At 46.5% G+C, this 21,672-nt stretch overlaps 1 protein-coding gene across 3 annotated transcripts in view; it reads left to right on the top strand.

Moving 5' to 3' along the window:
• The window catches only part of GJB1 (gap junction protein beta 1), a 37,430-nt gene extending 21,390 nt beyond the window's left edge, over positions 1 to 16,040 (top strand). Inside the window, exons 1-2 of one of the 3 annotated variants that reach the window (XM_014479801.2) lie at positions 11,503 to 11,613; positions 14,765 to 16,040. In XM_014479801.2, the coding sequence (XP_014335287.1) occupies positions 14,781 to 15,635 (855 nt within the window). In that variant the 5' untranslated portion in view covers positions 11,503 to 11,613; positions 14,765 to 14,780 and the 3' untranslated portion in view covers positions 15,636 to 16,040. Of the gene's footprint in view, positions 1 to 11,502; positions 11,614 to 14,303; positions 14,390 to 14,764 lie in introns of those variants that run through there. The other 2 variants (XM_005900819.3, XM_070365919.1) reach the window with 2 other exon arrangements.
• The last annotated feature ends 5,632 nt before the right edge of the window (positions 16,041 to 21,672 follow it).

Genomic DNA, 21,672 nt, shown 5'->3' with positions numbered 1-21,672 from the left:
TTAGTATGATAATCTCTAGTTGCAGCCATGTTGTTGAAAATGGCATTATTTCATTCTTTTTTATGGCTGTGTAGTATGGAAAAGGATTCTTGATCAAGCTCCCTGGATCACTTCCCTTGGAAGAGTGGGTAATTGTGAGGGGTAAGGCAGGCCAAGTAGGTTCTTAATGGTCTCTCAGTAGCATTGGACACAGCTTTCAGCTAAGGCCTCTGTGCAGATCATCCTATTTCTAGAGTAATGGCAAGATAAAAGATGACTTGCATTCTCATTTTGGCCAGACCTTGTGGCTTGTGGGATCTTAGTTCCCAGACCAGGGATTGAACTCAGGCCCTCAGCAGTGAGAATACAGAGTCCTAACCACTGAATCTCGGGAATTTCCTGCATTCTCATGTTGACAGTTTAAGGACAGGTTGAAAACCTCAAGTTCATTTCTTTGTTGGCCACCTCCATCGTTATCAATTATCATTCATCAAAATTTTTCTAAACACCTACTACATGTAAGGTACATGGGTACTGATGCAGATTTGAATGGAATGTGCCCTTAAAAAAATTGTTATTCTAAGAAATTCCCTGGTGGACCAGTGGTTAAAACTCCACACTCCCAGTACAGGGGGCATGGACTGGATGCCTGGTTAGGAACTATATCCCACATGTCTATATCCCGCAACTATATCCCACAACTAAGACCCAGTACAGTCAAATACTTTTTTAAAGTGTTATCCTAATAGAGAAGACACATAACTAACCAGACAATATGGTGGACTCCGATAAGTGCTATCGCAGAGATATACAGTACAGAGGAGAAACTAAGGGAGAGAGAAAGTGGATGGAACAAAACCTTAACTCCTGAATTTAGCATAAAAGGCCACTGGCTACCTCTCTCCACTCCTCAGCCTTTGTATGTGAAGAGCAGACTATGTGAGCTGAGTTTCAAGGAATGGAGAGTTGGCAAAGAAATGAGGAAGAGGTATTATAGGCAGATTTTATCCTAAAAGCAATGAGGAACCAATGGAGAATTTGAAGCAGGGGAGGGGTATGATCAGATATATATTTTAGAAAGGCCACTCTAAGGAAAATTTGGAGAATGGATTGGAAGAGGCCAGGAATGGAGGAAGGGAGACAGGAAACTGTTTTACTAACCCAATTGTAAAATTATTGTAGTCTATACCAGGGCAGTGGAAGTGGAATAGAAAGAAAGAAAAGGACCTGAAAGATATGAGGAAGCAAAACCTACAGGGTTCAGTTATTTATCAAATACAGAGTTAAAGGAGGCTAAGCAAGGGGAGGAAGCTAGTGCTGAGTCCGTAGATTCCTGGCTTGAGCTATTGGGTGGATATGAGACCATTCAATGGGATGAGGGAACACTGGAGGGGCAGCAGATTTGGGGGCAGAAGAGATGAGATGAACATCATATACATATTTGGAGACCAGGAGTGAGGTCTGGCCTGAAAATACAGATTTGAATCTATCTGTAGTTGAAGCCATGGGTTAGATGAGCCTACTCAGGGAGAGCCTGAAAAGTGACAGGAACAGAGGGACTAGAACTCTGAGGAACATCAACATTTAAGGGACAGAGTAAAAGAAAAGCATGGAGCAATCAGTTAGACAAGAGAGAGACCTGAAGAGAAAAGTGTAAGAAAATTCAAAAAAGATTCTGTAGCCATTAAAAAATACACTTTAGAAAAATATTTAGAGACATCTTTGTTGTTGTTCAGTAGTTAAGTCGTGTTCAACTCTTTGTGACCCCATGGGCTACAACACACCAGGCTCCCTTGTCCTTCACCATCTCCCAGAGCTTGCTCAAATTCATGTCCATTGAGTCAGTGATGCCACCCAACCATCTCATCCTCTGTCGTCCCTTTCTCCTTTTGCCTTCAATCTTTCCCAGCATCAGGGTCTTTTCCAATGAGTTGGCTCTTCTCATCAGGTGGCCAAAGTTTTGGAGCTTCAGCTTCAATATCAGTCCTTCCAATGAATATTCAGGATTGATTTAGGATTGACTCGTTTGATCTCCCTACAGTCCAAGGGACTCTCAAGAGTCTTCTCCAACACCACAATTCAAAAGCATCAGTTCTTCAGCACCCAGCCGCCTTTATGGCCCAAATCTCACATCCATACATGACTACTGGAAAAACCACAGCTTTGACTAGACGGACCTTTGTTGGCAAAGTAATGTCTCTGCTTTTTAATAAGCTGTTTAGGTTTATCATAACTTCATTTCCAAAAGGCAAGCGATATCTTTAAACATGATATAATAGCAAGTGAAAGAGGATATAGAACAGTATGCATTGCTGAGAACAGATTGATGATTGCCAGAGGTGGGGGGTGGAAGGTGGGCAAAAGTGTGAAGGGAATCAAAGGGTATGCATTTGCAGTTACAAAATGAATAAGTCATGGGGATGTAATGAGCAGCATGGTAAATGTAGAAATAATACTGTATTGTATATTTGAAAGTTGTTAAGAGTAGATCTTAAAAATTCTCATCACAAGAAAAAAATTCTGTGGTGATGGATGTTAACTAGAGTGACTGTAGTGATCGTTCCACAATGTATACACATATTGAATCATTATGCTGTACACCTAGAGTTAATAAAATGTTATATCTCAATAAAAATAATATGTAGTATATGATGACAATTTTATAAAAGTATAAGTATATATTTTCATTGAAAAATGACTGTAAGGTTTCACACCTTGTAGTAATGCTTATCTCTGGATGGTGATGCTACAGATTATTTTTATTATTATCCTATGAATTGTTTTGGTATTTTCCAGTTTTCCATAAGGAACATACATTGCTTGTGTAACAGCAAACATAAAGATTAATATAAAAGGGAAGGACATCCCTGGAAGTCCAGTGGTTTAAACTCTGCACTCCCAATACAGGAAGCACGGGTTTAATCCCTGGTTGGGGAACTAAGACCCCACATGCCACAGGATGAGGCTATATATTTATATATGGAAAAATCAAAGAAGAAAGTTTAGAGAAGGTGGGAGTGGTCAAGTGAATCCAACATCTCAGAGTCAGTAAGACTAGTTCTGAGGAATGTCCAATGGATTTAGTAACAAAGTGACCTTGGTGAAAACTATTTCAATGGAGTAGGGAGCAGGTGCAGAAGCTGGATTGGAGTGAAACTGAAAAGTGAATACCAGATAAAGAAGTATAGATGGCAAGTATAGACATATCAAAAAATGTGGTTAAGAAGGAAAACAGATAGGGTAGAAGCCCAGTCTCAGATACCATTCAGTTTAAGATTCTTACACTATGTGTGGTGGCTTTGAGCATCCTGAAGAGAGGTAAGTTATGATGGTTTTCTGATACTCAGATTTTCAGTATAAGGGGTACAGCATAGTATGGAATTGGAAGCAGGAGCCATCAGGAAATCAGCATCAGAAATTGCTCTTCTGGGCTCAGAGACAAACTTAGCATCATTGGAACTGAGTGAAACACTCCAGTGTTACATATGTGGCTACACAATTTAGAGTGTGGGTTAATACTTGGGAAAGAGCCCTTCCCAAAAGCCTGTGATAAGTATGAAATCATTGTGGAAGTTCTAGTGACTCATGTGATAACAGTCAGGGCTTCTTTATCAAGGTGCGGAGCTCAGTTTCGTAGACAATGTTGTTCGCTAGGAATAATGCCAAACCTCAGTGCATGCTACGGCTCAACCCATCCCCAACACTGTGAGGTGAAATGTCAACAGTGAGAAAGAGCAGTTTATGTTTATTAAAGCACTAACACAGATTCAGCAATCAATAACTGCTTGACACTCTGAAAAGTGCCCTCATGCTGGCAAATCCAATGCCACTGAACACCCATTTCCTAGGAAACAGTGAAGTAGCTCAATCATCCTTGTGTTTTATAGGAGGAAAAAGCAACCAAATGAACCAAAATGGAATAAAAAAGCAGTCAAAATTCATGATTTCAGGGATCTGAATGGGCCTAGGAATCAGCCCTTTAACTGTCAACAGAGTCAGTTGGGGCAGGTAAAATAGGGAGAAAAATGTCTGGGTTTCCTACCTAGATAGCCTTTCATCCCTCCTATGAACAATACTTGTTAGCAGAAGCCTTTGCTTTCAGGATGTCATCAACAGCCTGACACTCCCCTAGGTATTGACCTAGCAGTGCTGAGTGGTTCAAAGAAATAACAGGGGCAGAGTGGCTGATTGCTGAGACAAGGGGATTCTCAATAAGGCATTTGTGGTGTTATGGTTGGTAAACTTGGTTGACAGTGGGAAGGGCAGAGGAGTCCAAAGATTAGACAGAAAGGATGAGCCTCAGGGCTTCTATTTAGGGTCTGATTTACATGTTTTATTTAGATTATCAGTTTGAGGGGGTGGGTGATGAACCAATACGTTTCTAATTGGAAGTCCTGGAAACAGATCCTATGAAAAAGAAGTTCCCTTTATATACAATATGAGTTCAGTGATAGGTGTGTATATAAAGAAAGGAAACTGGAAAGTACTAAATTATTAACAGCTTAATGGGCAGGGTGTTAGCTCATCAGGTTGGGCAATTAACAGAACAAGCTAAATTCTTCTGTGTGCTTTTTGCTTCACCCTTCATACTTGACACTTGGCTCCATTTTTTTTTTTTTTTTTTGGCTACAACCTGGACTGCTCTCTGATTCCTCAACCCTATCACACTACTTCTACCCTTGGGATTGGATGCAACCTGGGAGTTTTCTTCCCCTGCTCTGCTCCCTGGGTCTTACAGTGCCTTGTACCCCAAAGCAGAAAAATCAGGAAATGGACATCAAGCTGTAACATTAAGATAGGAGCCCAACAGTTCCAGTTTCTCATTATGCTTGTTTCACTTGGCTACCTGAAATGATGTGGAATTTCCTGGGGTCTTTCGCAAGCATACTCTCCGTTGGTGCAGTGATCAGACATCAGTGAAATACAGGACCATTCCTAAACCCCAGGAGTTTGAGTCTCTTAAAAAAAGATTTATTCTTTTATTTTTTGGCTGTGGTGGGCCTACACACAGGCTTTCTCTAGTTGCAGCGAGCAGGAGGGCTATTGTTGCCATGTGCACCTGGCTTCTCATTGTGATGACTTCTCTTGTTGCAGAGCACAGGCTCTAGGTGCATGGGCTTCAGCAGTTCCAGTGTTGGCTCAGGAGTTGTGGCTCACGGGCTTAGTTGCTCTGTGGCATTTGGGATCTTCTGGGACCAGGGATCAAACTGGTGCCCCCTGCGTTAGAAGGCAGATTCTTGACCACTGGACCATCAGGGAAGTCCAGGGTCTTAATAAAATACAAAAATGAGGGAGGCAGGGGCAAAAAGAATTTCAAACTGCAGGGAGTAGATACGGTGCTGCTTAATGCTCTTACTCCCAGGAAATCTATAAGCTCCAAGAAGCACCACCTCACCTTTAGGCTTTACTGTTGGTAGAATGAGTGCACCATCCTGACAATATGGGGCTGGTTTAAGGATATTTCACACTTTTAGGTTTTTTGAGCAGGACAGCTGAAGCAATTTTGCTTTGTTCCCTGCTCCAAACTGTCCTGAGAGCAAAGGGTATATGCTTAACGTCAAGTGAATTGGTGCACTATCTGCGTCAGTTCTTCAGAAATCCCCTTGGAAAAATACTGATAACTCTCCCTTTTTGATCTCTTCTAAGAATATGAATTCCTGAGGCACAAACTCATTCATACAATTACATCTTTTAAAAAGGATCTGTGGGGACTTCTCTGGTGGTCCAGTGACTAAGACTCCACACTCCCAATGCAGGGGGCTCAGGTTTGATCCCTGCTCAGGAAACTAGATCCTGCATGCCACAATTAAGAGTTCACATGTCACAACCAAAAATCCCTTAGGCGTCAATGAAGATCAAAGATCCTGCATGCTGCAACTAAGACCTGGTGCAGCCAAATAAATAAATAGGTAATTTAAAAATAAATAAATAAAAAGGATTTGTAACAACCAAGAGCAATTATTAATACAGGACAACTTCCATCTTTCCCTAGCAGCCCTTACTGGAAACAGTTTGCATAACCTTCCACAGCCTGAGCTGGGGTGGGAACTTTTGAAATGTTCTGCAGATTTTCAGGGTTAGCCACTTCCTTAATCCTATGGACCCATTTGGGAAGATCTTTTTGGCCTGTGTGTCTTAAGCAACATTTATATGGGAAGCTGTCTCCTTTGATTTCTGAGCCATACAGCAGTGCTGTCTCATTGATCAAAGCCATAGAAAATGCCACATTTTGTTTGGTAATGAGGCCCAGGGACAGGCTCGATGATGGACTCCACATGCGAGGCAGCGCTGCTGCAGACCATCCAGGGAAGCCTTAAGTTCGCTGGGCTGAGGCAGCTGGCGCTGTTCCGGGATGTAATGAGCAGAGCTCCCACTGGCTTTCTGATTCTGTTGATGAGTTTAGAACCTCTGAACTCTGACGATGTTGCTGGAGAAATGTGCTCTGAAATAAAGTGATCAATTTCTTCCAGCAACTGTCCTGGTCCTGGGTGGGACAGAACAGGAAAGGCCTTGTTTGGGCTAATATCTGAGCCATCCTGGAGACAGCAGGCTTATGTTTAAGACCTCTTATCTTGTATGTTTTGAGATCTAATAAAGATCTTCCTGAGTGAATTTGAGGAAGTAAACAGGCTGATGTAAAAAATAATTTTTTTTAATATTCCCCCCAGACGTCCATTGTGAGAAGAAAGGCTGCTTAGGATTCAAGGCAGACGCTGATTTTAGCTGCTTACCAGGAGCCAATGGATTTGCACTGCTTGCTGTAGTAGTTTTCCTCCTCTCCTCTCCATTTTCCTCCCCTCCCATGCTCTCTCTTCTGTCCCCTTTCCAGAAGATGTGTTCAAGCAGCAATAAACAGGCAGAGGACAAGTCAATTCTAGCAACAGTATTTTTTATACCACTACAAGCTACTCAAAAAGACTTCCTGTAGCCTAAAACTATAAGCACCTAGAGAAACCCTGCCAGAACTCTAAGAAACAATGAGTACACACTGATATTGACCTGTATTTTCCCTTCCTAGGAGCTCTGTTATAGGAGCTTTCTCTTCTGGTCAAACAGGTCTGCCCACCGTTCCCTAAACACATCTCACAGCTTCCTGTCACCTGGAATGGCTGGCCTCTCCATCTCCTTTATGATCTACATCCAACTCTGTCTCTTCCAATAATAAGTACCTTTTAATCCTACATCTGAATGCCTTCTGGCCCCTTGTATCTACACAGGTCATTCAGGACATAATCCCTTGTTGTAGGTACTTGGGCATATATCTTATCTCTCCAGCTAGTTTTGAACCTTCTAGAGTTAAGGACCAGTTCTCACTCAGATTCTCCATGGAACCTGTAGAGCTCATCAACTCTGATGTTGTGGTTAAACAACCTCTGGCACAAGACTATCTGGGTTCAAATCTTGCTTTGTCACTTGCTGGTTGAGTGACCTCACTCACGTCACTTAATTTCTGTATGCCTTAATTCCCCTGTAACATGGGAATATTAATAACACCTTCTGCAGAGAGCTATTTTGAGCATCCAAGTAATACTTGCAAAACACTTTGAACACTGCCTTTCACCCATTAAGTACTCCAGAAATGCTAGTCCTTGTTATCCACTCCAACCTGAATGCTCAGCATGAACTGCCAAGTGCCAAAGAATGGCACTCAGCCTACCCCCATGGTGTCAAGCTTAGTTTTGCCTTATAAGTTTACCAGACACTCACTGAAGGAATTCCCGACCTGACTTTGAATATCTTTCCTGCTCTGAGCCCTTTACCTGACTGCTGGTATTGTCCACAGCCACCCAACACAGTCTTGCCTCCTTTCTGTCTCCCAGTCATGTCCCACTCATTCCTACCTTTGTACCTTTACTCAGTGTTCCTCTTCCTGGAAAGCTAGCCCTACCCTTCCCCTTTCCAATTCCCACCCATCCTTCACTTTTCCACTCAAGCTTTACCTCCTCCAGGAAGCCTTCCCTGATTATCTCAATTTATCTTCATCTTCCCCTTGTGGCTCAGCTGGTAAAGAATCTTCCTGCAATGCGGGAGACCTGGGTTTGATTCCTGGGTTGGGAAGATCCCCTGGAGAAGGGAAAGGCTACCCACTCCAGTATTCTGGCCTGGAGAACTCCATAGACTGTATAGTACATGGGGTCGCAAGGAGTCTGACATGACTGAGCGACTCTCACTTCACTTCCCCTTCTTCCAACTCCCTCAGCAGTCTAAGTTAGAACCACATAACTGAACATGCACCGACATTTTCCTGGCAACTTTTGAGTCTTCGTCTCATTTCCTCAGGAAGTTGATAAATTCCTTAAGAACAGCTAGAATGTTTTCCCCTCTTTTGCCATCTGCCCCTGGCATGTAACCAGTACTGGGTACTCAACAGGTGTCCAGTAAAGATTTATCAATTAATGTACCTATATGCCCGGGTATGGCCAAGGGAAGCCGGGGTTCTGGCTCTCTTCCTGGCAGTGAGCTCGGGCTGGAGTGAAGAGAAGGCAGGGAACCAGTGAAGCTGACTTCAGTTATTTCTTCACTGCCATCCGGGCCACAGAATTAGCAGGGTCTTCAGGTAAACTGTCCTTTAGACTGGACTTCTCTCTCAGTTAATGGTTGACATTCTCTGTTTACCTTAATGATTGCCAAGATCTGTTGCTGCACACGGTACATTTTGTGGCTCAACTGCCTTGGCCCCGAGGGTAGAAGGCAATTTGGAAGAGGTTTGGGGGTTGTGGGATGGGACTGGAAACACTCTGGTCCATCCTTAGCCACTTAGGGCATGGGTAATAAGCAGAGAGCCCAAGAGAACCCTGGTACTGCCATGTGGGGGAAGCCCTGCTGTCTCTCACTTTGGCCTCAAGGGGCCAGTAGCCATTGCCCATGGCTGTTTTTTCTCTCCCCATAGTCAGCATTTTCAAGGTTGGGAGCTGGAAGGGATGGCACCCAGTGCAGGAGCCCTCTCTGTAGCTCGTCCACACACCGGATCTACCTGTGGCCGGTGGGTGGGGGAAGGCTGAAGGCTGAGGCCCAGGTCCAGTTCCGTCTCCCAGATTGGGCTGAACATGCATACATGGGTGACAAAGATGCCTCTCTTCCTCTGGGATGGGGCAGTAACTTCAGGCTATGTGATTTGTCTCTCCAAAGTCACCGGGAGTTCAGGGGATCAATCTTATTTAATGATTGTATGAGGGAGGAGGTAGAGCTGGTTAATGTTTGTCTGGTTCCTCTTGGGCTGTGGGCCATATCTGGCTCCAGCCCTGGGCTCTTTGTCCCTCCCCTGGACTGGGCTGACAGTACCTAGTGACATAGTGCAGACACGCCTGCAGACATTCCCTGGGAAAGGGCAGCAGCAGCCAGGTGAGGAAGCTGCGGGCTGAGGGACGTGGGCCCAGGGGCTGGTGTGGCCCAGGAGGGAAGAAGTGGGGGTTGGGGAGAGGTTTGGGTCTTGCCTTCTCCTGGGCTCAGCATTCAGCCACTTAGATACCTTCTGTGTTTCCCTCTGAGCTGGACTGAGGCACCTCCTACCCGGGTGCCAGGCTTGCTTAGTCTTTCTCTGTAGCCCCCATCTCATCCTTTTCCCAGGCTCAGTGTTGCTTCTGCTCTCACTCTTTTTTGCCCAGGCAAGAATCACCCTCATCCCCACAGGGTCAAATCCCCAGAAAGATTGGAGGGGGCCCCCAGGCTCAGGGTGGCTAAGTTTATATCTTTAAGACATTTCCTGCCACACAGGGTTAGGGTTCAGTGGGGGCCGCTGGGCACTGCCAGGTGCTGTTTTCCTTCCCTGATTAGAAGGCTAACCAGGCGTGCAACCAACATAGGGGCTGCGGGCGGATGAATACAGCACACTCGGTAGGCACAGAGGACCAGCCAGCCGGGCCAAGGTTTGGGAGCATGCATTTCCATTTTCTTGAGGGAGGCAGGGAGACTCAAGCTGAGCTTGGAGTAACTGATGACTGGGAGATCTAAAGGATGGGTAGCCCCCTAGTTGTTTGAAAGTTGTTCCATCTGTTGGGAATGGCACGGCAGAATGCACGGACTTAGAAAATGAGATGAGAGGAGAATAGCGACAAGATGGGTTTGAATGGAGAGAAGTATAGAGGTGGATGCAGCAGAGCAATGGGGAAGGGACCCAGGCTTTGATGAGGGGCCAACATGAGCCTTAATCTGAGTTCCAGCACTGGCTTACCAGCTGTGTGATAAATTACTCAGCTTCTTTGAGTCTCCATTGCTTCATCTGTGAACTGAAGACAATAACTCACAGCTCACAGGTTTGTTGTGAGGATAAGAGTTAAGGAACAGACTACTCCTAGCACAGAATAGGTATTCCCTAAGTGGTGGCTGCTATAATAAGCCCAAGTAGAGAGCAACAGGAAGTCAGAGAGTTGATGGAGGAGTAAAAGGGTGTAGTCCCAACAGTGAGAAAGGGAGCTGATATTACCATGTGGAAAGATCATGGCAGAGCGAGAGAAGGAGAAAACTGGAATGAGCTAGACGGGCCCTGACCCAAGCCTGTCCACAGGATACATATGACAGTGTGGAGGGAACAGTGCAGTGACTGAGGTGCTGTGGAACCACAGGCTGGAGGCAGGGAAGAGAAGCGGGTGAAGAGGGAGAGGGATGGAGGGGTTTGGTCTTAGCCACACCAAATTGATGAAGGCAGCTGGAAACTCAGAAGAAAATCTGAAAAAACGTCCCCTGTCCTTTCTTGCCAGAGGCTGCCTGTGAAATGGGGGAGGGAGTATGGAGTCTGAGGCTGAGTGTAACCCCATTTAGCCAAGCCAGGCCCCTCTTTCCCAAACCAAAAAGATACAAGGATTTCCCATAGTTGGAAGGAGGGACAGGAAAGAGGTAGGAGCAGAAAGAGATAGACTTGAATGTGTGTGTGTACACGCATACACACGCATGCAGGCACATGTGGAAAGGAATGCGGAGAACAGTTTTTGAGTTCTGAGATCTAATTGATCTCAGAATGCAGTGTCCTTAAAGGATGAAAGGCTGCCAAGGTACAAAGACTTTGAGGTCAGAGGAAAACAAATTTGAAATTTGACTCTACCATTTAGCAGAAGTGCAGTTGTCATTGAGGTAAGTTGTTTAATTTCTCTGAGCCTCACCTTCTCTGTCTGAGAAGTGGGTATAATATTAGTTGGAGGGACTAAGGACAATCTCCTGATTTTGACCTGTGCTTGAGTGCTTGGGCAAATCTGGATCTGAGGACAAGGGCAGAGCCAGACAGGGTCAGAGAAATCTTGTCTAATTAAACACAGGAGCCAAACATGCCTGGAGCAACACAGAGCATATCAACACCTGGACTTTAACCCAAAGTCACAAAAACAGTTTGGATTTCAAAATCAGGTAACTCCCATGAATGTTTTTGAAATGAAACCCTTGAGGTACTGATGTTGACATAGGGATCAGCTCTTTCTAAACGGAGAGCAAAAATTGAGATCTCAGTGCTCACACAAGGGTCCTTAGGTGCTCTAAAGGGAGCTTCTGGCTATGTCCCAGAGGGCTCAAGAAGATGGGAGGTGGAGAGCTAAAAGAACCTAGAAACTCAGGGGTGGCCAGGCTGTCTGTGAGGCATCCCTAAACGACAGAGAGAAGAGAACAGCTGAAGTTCGCTTTGGGGTTTGAGGAAGCAGCCAGAGAAAGGTAAGGAGGGGGAAACAGAACAAATCTGGAGGCAACTGAAAGCCCTGGGAAGGGAGGAGAGGAGAAGAGTTGTCAGTTATAGGAAAGAAGAGAAGGGCTAGAGGAGAATAAAAGTCAGACCAATCTTCAATCTCTCTGTTTCTTAAAAGCACTCACAGAAAGAAAAATTATAATTGTATCTGAGGCAGCAAAGCTTCTGGGAAAAAACATGGGCTCTGGAGTCAGCTTGTGTCTCTGTGTGTGCGTGTGTGTGTGTGTGCATGTGTGTTAGTCGCTAAGTCGTGTCTGACTCTTTGTAACCTGCCAGGCTCCTCTGCCCATGGGATTCTCCAGGCAAGAATTCTAGAGTGGGTTGCCGTTCCCTTCTCCAGGGGATCTTCCCGACCCAGGGATCAAACCTGCGCCTCCTGCATCTCTTGCACTGCAGGCAGACTTTACCACTGAGCCACCAGGGAGTCAGCTTGATCTGGCTCAAAACTCCCAGCTCTGGCATGTACTCACCACATGAACCTTGTGACACTGAGATAAGTCCCTTCACCTTTGTCTACCTCAGTTTCCTCATCTGTGACATGAGGGTTGCAAATAACACCTACCTCTCAGGGTTCTTTTGAGGTCTACAGGAGATGGTGTGCAAGGGCCTGGCAGAGAGCAGGGGCTTGGGAAATGGTTATTCTTAACAATATGCTCCTCCACCACCTATTTTGACTCTAACAGGTCTCATTGGATGAAGCATTTCTTTCCATTGTACCTCCTGTACCGGCTCTGCCTTCAGAATCCCAGGGTTGGGAGAAAGGGCACCTGTGTTCCTGCTTTTCCCGCACTGGTTTAGGCCCACAGCATGAACTGACTGAGGCTTTTTTTTTTTTTTTTTAAGCTGCATGAAGAAACCTTGTGCAGACTATCCCTTTACCCCTTAGTTTCTTTCATTCCGCTCCCCCAACTTTTCTTGGGCTTCTCTGGTGGCTCAGTGGTAAAGAATCCGTCTGCCAATGCAGGAGATGCAAGAGACCTGGGTTCGATTTGTAGGTTGGGACGATCCCCTGAGAAGAAAATGGCAACCTGCTCCAGTATTCTTGCCTGGAAAAACCCATGGACAGAAAAACCCAACCCATGGCTGGCTATAGTCCATGGGGTCACAAAAGAGTCTGCCATGACTTTATGACTAAATAACAACAAATTTTTCTAGCTACTAATACCCTCCCCCTTCCCCCTACAACAGCGAGGACCACCCAGAACTTGCCACAAAGTTCAGGCCTTATGTTCTCACAGCTAGTTCCTGGCTTGCAGCATGATCTTGTAATGGCAGACAAGGTGGGATGTAGAAGGAAGCCACCTCCCCTTGCCTAAGAGACAGAGGGGAATTTCTTCCCTAGAGCAACTGGCAAGCTCAGGAAACCAGGAGTTACAATATATACTTGACCCGCGGGCAGGGCAGCAACAGAATGGTCTGTTCTATTTCAGACAGACTCTATAGGTCAACAGCAGCATTGGGAAGAAATAAAGAGGGATATTGGGTTTGGCAAACCACTTAGTTCCCCCCCAAACCACATTGTTTTCTCTTCTTGATAAGGTTTTACTTCCCTTGATCACCAACCATGAAATTGGAGCTGAGCTAAGAACTTTTACAGGTTGCTTCATTGAACCTCACAATAACACTGGGTATGAACCTCATTTATAGATGTGCACACAGACTCAAAGGTTTGGTAACTTACCCCAAAGTCATAGTAGATTAAAAAAAAAAAAAAAAAAAACCTGAAGCTAGGTGGCTCTTATCTTTTCCATCTTCTAACCTTCTTCTGTTTGCTTGGTTAACTTGCCTTTTCCTTCTGGCTTGTCCTCACTTGGCCATCCTCTGTACGGGCTCAAGAAGAGATGGTCAGGCTTTGCTCCATGACTTTGGGATCGGACTGCACTCACAGGTTAGCAGCTTCCTTGCTTCTTGTGTTTTTATGGGTAGCCTTGCTTCTGTTGCTGTTGTTGTCATCATTAACAGCTAGCCTACACTTCGGGGAACACCATCTGCAAAAGCACAAAGACTGTACCATGCAAAGAGCTTAGACTTCTGCTTCAGACACTTTTGTGTTTCATCCTACTCAGACACTTCAGCTGTGTGACCTTAAGTGAGTTACTTAACTTATCTGGGCTTCAGTTTCCTCAGCTGGAAAGACTGGGGTAGTAGTCCTTAGAGGCTTGCTAAGTGGGTCAAAAGAAAGAATATATGGGAAAATACTTAGCACAGTTCCTAGCTTGATAAAAGTGAGCTCCTTTTCCTAACCTCAGGCTCACCCATATCCTGGAGGGGATTTAAGCCAGAAAAAATCCTGCTGAATCTAAGTTTCTAGTAGAGTCATGGGAGAGTGCCTTAGGCCAGAGGCTTCTGGTTCCCCTGGGTCCCATCTTACATGCACCTGTCCTTGTTCCGTCTTCCCCCCCGCTGTGGCCATTCTTCTGGTGGGGCTATGGGGTGGGTGCGGCGATGGACCGGGCGGGCACAGAACAGGTGGGTGCAGGCTGGGTGTCCGGCGCTGGGACACAAGTGCTCTGTGTGTAGGGTGGGCGGAAGTCAGGGCGTTTGATCTGAATTCTAAAGGGCGTTGTTCAGAGCCCCACAAAGGTCCCATTGTGCAGACACTGGGTATAAAGCAGCATATGACTCCCCAGCACCGGGCGGTGATGAATTGGGACGCAGGCGCGAACCCAGGGACCACTCCCCCTGCATAGACATGAGACCATAGGGAACCTGTCTGGGTGGCCTCAGGGATAGGCGCTCCCCAAGGTAACGGGGCTTTGTTGGGTTTAGCCCAGGTCCAAACTTAAGGAGCTGGGGGAGGGGAAGCTAAAGAGGATGGCTGATGGCAGAACAAGATGGGCCTGGCAAGGAAGGGCAGGAGAGGAGAGAATGTTGGATGAAGGTGGAGAAGAGAGATGGGGCTCAGGGAGGTCAAGTCATCAAGTGAATGAGTGAGGAGGAAAAGAAAGAGAAGGAGAGGCTGGCAAGGGAGAGGGAGTGGTGAGAAAAGCTATGACTCTCCTTCTTCCTTTCTTGTCACTGGCTCTTGGAAGGGTTGGGGGGAAGTGTCAGGCAGTGTTATGGAGCCTGGCTTTCCACCCCAGCTTTCTGACAGCTTGTTCTGTGGCTCATGTTTTGCAGGTGTGAATGAGGCAGGATGAATTGGACGGGTTTGTACACCTTGCTCAGCGGCGTGAATCGGCATTCTACTGCCATTGGCCGAGTATGGCTCTCTGTCATCTTCATCTTCAGAATCATGGTGCTGGTGGTGGCTGCCGAGAGCGTGTGGGGTGATGAGAAGTCTTCCTTCATCTGCAACACCCTCCAGCCTGGCTGCAATAGTGTCTGCTACGACCACTTTTTCCCCATTTCCCACGTGCGTCTGTGGTCTCTGCAGCTCATCTTGGTGTCCACCCCAGCTCTCCTCGTGGCCATGCACGTGGCACACCAGCAGCACATTGAAAAGAAAATGCTTCGACTTGAGGGCCACGGCGACCCCCTGCACCTGGAGGAGGTGAAGAGGCACAAGGTCCACATCTCAGGGACACTGTGGTGGACCTATGTGATCAGCGTGGTCTTCCGGCTGTTGTTCGAGGCTGCTTTCATGTATGTCTTTTATCTGCTCTACCCTGGCTACGCCATGGTGCGGCTGGTCAAGTGTGATGCCTACCCCTGCCCCAACACAGTGGACTGCTTCGTGTCCCGCCCCACAGAGAAAACCATCTTCACGGTCTTCATGCTGGCCGCCTCAGGCATCTGCATCATCCTCAATGTGGCCGAGGTGGTGTACCTCATCTTCCGGGCCTGTGCCCGCCGAGCCCAGCGCCGCTCCAATCCACCCTCCCGCAAGGGCTCAGGGGGCTTCGGCCATCGCCTCTCACCTGAATACAAGCAGAATGAGATCAACAAGCTGCTGAGTGAGCAGGACGGCTCCCTGAAAGACATACTGCGCCGCAGCCCCGGCACCGGGGCTGGGCTGGCTGAGAAGAGTGACCGCTGCTCGGCCTGCTGATGCCACAGACCAGGCAACCTCCCATCCTGCCCCCTACCCCTGTCCTGCCCCAGGCCTGCCCCTCCTTCTCCCCTGCCAGTGTGCAGGCCTCTGCCTGCTAGGGGTTGCTCCATCAAAACTTTCCTTCCCTCCCTACTTCCCTTCCTCCCCAGGGCCTTCTGCCTCAGGGCCTGAAGGTGTGGGGAGCTGGAGGCCACCCACGCCAGCACTCAAGGCTACCGGGGGTGCAGGCAGCTCTCGTTGCCTGCACCCCTTCCTCTTCCCTCTCCCTCTCCCTGGGACCACTGGGGACCAGAGGTGGGATGCTCTGACAACATCTCCAATTATGAAACTAATCTTAACCCCGTGCTGTCAGATACCCTATTTCTGGAGTCACATTGGTGGGGAGGGATGTGGGCAAGTGGAGTGGAGGGAGGGTACTGTGGACGTGTGGGTGGGGAAGGGAGGGTAGCAAACGAAAGAAAAGGAGGAACAGTGCTTGCTGGCCCTGAGGAAAAGGAGGACATATCTGGGGTGGAGGAGCTAGGGAGGGAGAAGCAGGCAGATAAGCTGGAGTGGGGGTTGGTCAGGGTTGCCTTTGCCTCTAGTCCCCAAGGCCTCTCTGCCTGAAATGTTACACATTAAACAGGATTTTACAGTAAACGAAGAGGTGGCTTGTGTGTTTGTGAAGTTCTTTCTCCTGCAATCTCTGACCACCCCCTGGATGAGCTGGCCTTGGCTTTTTGCTGATCAAGAAAGAAATGGGAAAAGAAAGAGAGCAATTTGAGTAGCTGAAGCTACCAAGGAGGGACTGCCGCGCATATCCCACTACCTCACAGGCCAGGCACAACCAGGCCCAGAGCCATTCTCTCCTGTTTTTTGTTTGGTTTGGGTTCTTTTGCCCCCGTTTTAAAATAACAGCTTTATTGGACTCTAATTCACTCATCCCTTTCTCTGACTGATTTTTTTCATCCATTTTAAGTATGTAGGTAATATATTGAGTTTGGGTAATTTTGTGCAGTTTTGTCAACATGACCACAATCTATTATAAAACATCTACATGCCCTCAAAAAGTTTCCTTGGGCACCTTCCTCTGATTTTAAAAAGATTAAAATGACAACTCCCTCTGGAAAGACAGGAAATGATGGAGAAAGTTCACAAGTCTGAGAGGGTAACATACATCACCTTGGCGAGGCCTGTCCCCTGCACTCCTGGGAGGAAATATGGCCTGTCCTCCCTCAAAACTGAGCCTTCACTGCCTATGGATGCTCTCCAAGCCACCCACTGGATTGCACAGTGACTCTGACCCCTTTTCTCAGATGGTAGCCCTAATTCTACCCTTCTCCCCAGTTTCCTTCCCTCAGGAATCAATGCCTCTCACCACAGAGATGTCTCTAACACAGGTTAAGCATTTCATAGCAGCAGTTTCCTCAGCATCACTCACCCAAGCAAGAGGTATCTCCCCTCTTTCCCTGGGGGGCTGTGGTGGGAAGAGCCCCAGGCTGGCACTTGATAAAGCTGGGGTCGAGTCTTGGTTCTGTCACTTAGTAGCAAGGTATTCCCTTCTGCAAGCTTCAGCTTTCATATGAGCAAACAAGGGCTGGCCCAGAACCTTTCTAAGCTTCCTTTGACACTCTGGGCTCCATGGATTCCCCAAAGCCTCCCCCAGTCTCATGAGGGTTCCCTGTTGCAGAGTCACTGCCCTCACCAATGGCCCCTAGGAGTAAAAGTTTCCCCTACAGTGGGTTTCTCCCTTCAGCTTCCCTACCTCTTACCAGAAAAAATTATTTGCTACTCCCTTTCAGAGAATGCTGACTCCCTGTGGGAAGTATGTCAGAAAGGAAGAGAAAATCAGGCATAATCTTATCAGAATTGTTCTCTAGAAACAGTCTTTTTCCTTCAGACAGAAAGCCTGGGAGGGTTCCTCATTCAAGGAGGTTTCTCCTTTAGAAAAGAAAGGAGTGCACAAATATTCCTTTCTCACACACTTTGCAATCCTGAAAAAGAGTTTCCTCCTCTCTTAAAAGACAGACATTTCTTTCCTGCAAGAAATCTCCTTCCTTAGTAAACCGACAGCTACTGTCAGAGGAGAGGTCCCATCCCCTCACAGTGAGTGGAGATTTCTTATCTTATTGAAATACATTCTCCCTCCCTCCACAACACAACACAACAAACAACAGCACCTCCTTTCTGTCCAAAAGGCCAAAGAAAGTTTTTAAAATTCCATCCTGGTTCAACAAAGGAACTTCATACCCTTCCCACATTGAGAAATGTTAAATCTATCACCTCAGAAATCTAGTTTCTCTTCAGATTCTAAGAATTCCCCTTGGAAAGGGGTTCCATCTCCAGATCAAGACTTTCCTCTCCAGGGGGCAGTGGTGGGACAATAAAGCTACTGGGCTGGGTGTTCCAGACAAAAGGACACTTTCTCTTGTGTGTTGTGAAACAGGTGCATGCATGTGTGCTCAGCTGCTCAGTCGTGTCCGACTCTTTGTGACCCCATGGACTGTAGCCTGCCAGGCTATTCTACCCATAGGATTTTCCTGGCAAGAATACTGGAGTGGGTTGCCATTTCTTCCTCTAGGGGATCTTCCCGACCCAGGAATCAAACCCACATCTTGTGCACTGGCAGGCGGATTCTTTGCCACTGAGTACCTGGGAAGGTGGGAGCAGACCAAAGGAAGTTTGAGGGGGGCTGGTGTACATAATATATATAGCAAAGAGGGAGGTGGGTACAGCAGACTAACCCTAGGACTGACTTTTTTATTTGAGGTTATGTCACAAACATGTAAGGGTTTCTTATACAGGAGGCAAGTGGGGCTTAGTACTTGCCACACTGAAGACACCCAGTAGAGCAACTGTAGTAGTGAAGATGGCAATGAAATTAGGAAACCTACTTCTAGCCCCTGGCAACTTCATACTTATCCTGAGTCTCAGCTTCATCATCTGAAATATAAGGCTCTCTACCTCTTTCACAGAGCTTTTGTGAGACTCAAACAAGGTATGTTCAAAAGCTGGTTATACACTGTAAAAGTAAGGGACAATAGTATCATCAGCACCGAGACCACAGCCTTAGGGCATGCTAGAACTCGATGAGCCAGAAAGGAGTGAGGCTGGTTCAGCCAGGTTGGAGCTAGTGGAAGGAACTTGGCAATGAAGGGTTTTCCCAGGGAATGGACAGCAGTCTAAACAGCAAAGTCCAGGAGATGTCACAAACTTCTTTTGAGCATGACCCATTCAAGGGTAAATATTCAAGGGGTGTGATCTGAGGGTGGAAAAGGCTTGACATTCTCCCTCACGGTACTAGTACTTCTTAGAGACATTTCTGGTCTTTTTAGAGCATCTGTGTGTGCTGAGATACCAGGAGCTGGGGGCAAAGGAACAGAGTCAGCTCCTGGATGAAGGGACTGGTTGAACTAGGAGAGTAGTCAAGGCCCCAGCCAGCTGAGTTGGGATTTCAAAGCAGGCTGCAGTCTCCATAGAGAATTGGCATGGCAACCATGAACTGATTCGGATGCCCAATCAGATAGCCTGGGTGCACACAGTGGTGGCTAGAGGGGAATGCTTGCTCCATTTACTGATTCCACAATACGTAAATGCCAGACTTGACCTGTGAGACAGAATGGGCTATAAAAGCCCACCAAGCTAGGCTCCCTTTGATTCCTGGACTAGGCCAGTCTGAACCTGTCAGGTGGGGAAAGGATTGGGGCACTTAGGGAGGGAGAATAAAGCGGGCAGAAACCATACAGATATCTGAAAGGGTATGGTGTTGTCTTCAGAGTTAGATAAACAATCTGGTATGAAGGATTTGAGGAGGGAAATGGCTAGATGGGAGGTAGGACAGATAAACTGTGACCTGTTAATAATGGGCCTTGTATGTCACTATAAGGCATTAAGACTGTTCTATAGTTGAGTTTTGAGTAAGGGAGGGCCACCTTCAGATTTGCAGTGTGGGAGCTCACTCTGGCAGCTGCAGAGACAGTGGATTGGTGGTTGGAAAAATGAGGGGAAGAATGACTGGCCATGGGACTGTGGCAATAGCCCAAGTAGGGCCTGTGGGACTTGGACAACGGCAGGAGGAGTTAAGAGGACACAAATGTAAGAGACCCTTTGGACGCAGGATTGACACCAGGACTTGATGTCTGAGTGTGGCGAGACTGAGGAGCCAAAGATCATTTGGAGATTTCCTCCCCCTTCCTTGACTGGCAGACTCCTAATCATTGAAGACTCAGCTCAAAGGTCAGTTCCTAATATGAAACCTTCAACTCTCTTCTCCTTGCACCCTCCCCCCAACCCCTCAGAAAGAAGGAGTCCTCCCCGCATTCTGAATTCCTGCAGGATGTTGTAGTAGTATGTGTTGATTAGAGTTCTTATCAAACTGTGTGGTAATTACTTGCATAATCTTAGCACACAGTAAGTGCTTAGTCTGTTGAATTAAGGGCAGTAGGAAAGAGGATATAGGCATGTGCAAAGGCTCAGGGTCTTGAAAGAGTGGAGTGTGTTCTAGAGCAAAGAATGCCTGGGATGGGGCTCAGGGTGTGATAGGGAATAAGACTGGCAATTCAGGCAGGGGCCAGGCCATGAAGGGTCTCATATGCTATGTGTAGAAATTTACACAGGAGTTTGAACTCTTAACTATCACAGGTAGGTATGCTTCTTTTTTAAAAGTTAGGTCCCTGCTAGTGTGGGTGCATGCTAAGTTGCTTCAGCTGTGTCCGACTCTTTGCAACCTTAAGGACTATAGCCCACCAGGCTCCTCTGTCCATGGGTTTCTCCAGGCAAGAATACTGGAATAGGTGGCCATACCCTCCTCCAGGGGATCTTCCTGACCCAGGGATCAAGCCCATGTTTCTTATATCTCCTGCATTGGCAGGTGGATTCTTTACCACTATGCCACCTAGGAAGCCCAGGCTCCTACTAGACTTGTAGGCAATTCTGTACTCATCATGGTAGGCAGACTGGAGATACTGAGGAGATTAAGGTCAGGGCAGACCTTGCACAACTTGATGCATTAAGGTTGACGGAGAACTATGGAAGAAAGGGCAGAGCGATTTGACAGTGGACTTCAAAGAGAAAGGGTAATTTATTCAGGATGGTGAACAACTGTTCTCCATGTCAACTGAAGACCCTCTGAAAAGTCAGTACAGCATAGTGACCTTTGCCAAGTTGTTTGGCCACTCCATGCCTCAGTTTCCTCTTCTGTAAAATAGAGATAATAATAGTACATCTATCACAGGGCTGCAGTGAGGATCAAATGCACTCATTACATAAAAGACACTTAGAATAGTACCTAGTTGATAGTAAGTTCTATGCAAGTGTCTGTTTTTATTTCCTCCTGCCATCTTTGCCATCCTCCAAAGATTCACCAAGAAAAAGAAATGCAAAAAGGCAAAATGGTTGTCTGAGGAGGCCTTACAAATATCTGTGAAAAGAAGAGAAGTGACAGGCAAAGGAGAAAAGAAAAGATATACCCATTTGAATGCAGAGTTCCAAAGAATAGCAAGGAGAGATAAGAAAGCCTTCCTCAGTGATCAATGCAAAGAAATAGAGGGAAAAAATAGAATGGGAAAGACTAGAGATCTCTTCAAGAAAATCAGAGATACCAAGGGAACATTTCATGCAAAGATGGGCTCAATAAAGGAGAGAAATGGTAGGGACCTAACAGAAGCGGAAGATATTAAGAAGAAGTGGCAAGAATACACAGAACTATACAAAAAAAGATCTTCATGACCCAGATAACCACGGTGGTGTGATCACTCACCTAGAGCTAGACATCCTGGAGTGTGAAGTCAAGTGGGCCTTAGGAAGCATGTCTATGAACAAAACTAGTGGAGGTAATGAAATTCCAGTTGAGCTATCTCAAATCTTAAAAGATGATGCTGTGAAAGTGCTGTACTCAATATGCCAGCAAATTTGGAAAACTCAGCAGTGGCCGCAGGACTGGAAAAGGTCAGTTTTCATCCCAATTCCAAAGAAAGGCAATGCCAAAGAATGCTCTAACTACCACACAATTGCACTCATCTCACATGATAGCAAAGTAACGCTCAAAATTCTCCAA

This window comes from Bos mutus, chromosome X (assembly GCF_027580195.1).
Source record: "Bos mutus isolate GX-2022 chromosome X, NWIPB_WYAK_1.1, whole genome shotgun sequence".
NCBI lineage: Eukaryota > Metazoa > Chordata > Mammalia > Artiodactyla > Bovidae > Bos > Bos mutus.
This window is presented reverse-complemented; position numbering and strand designations above follow the sequence as displayed.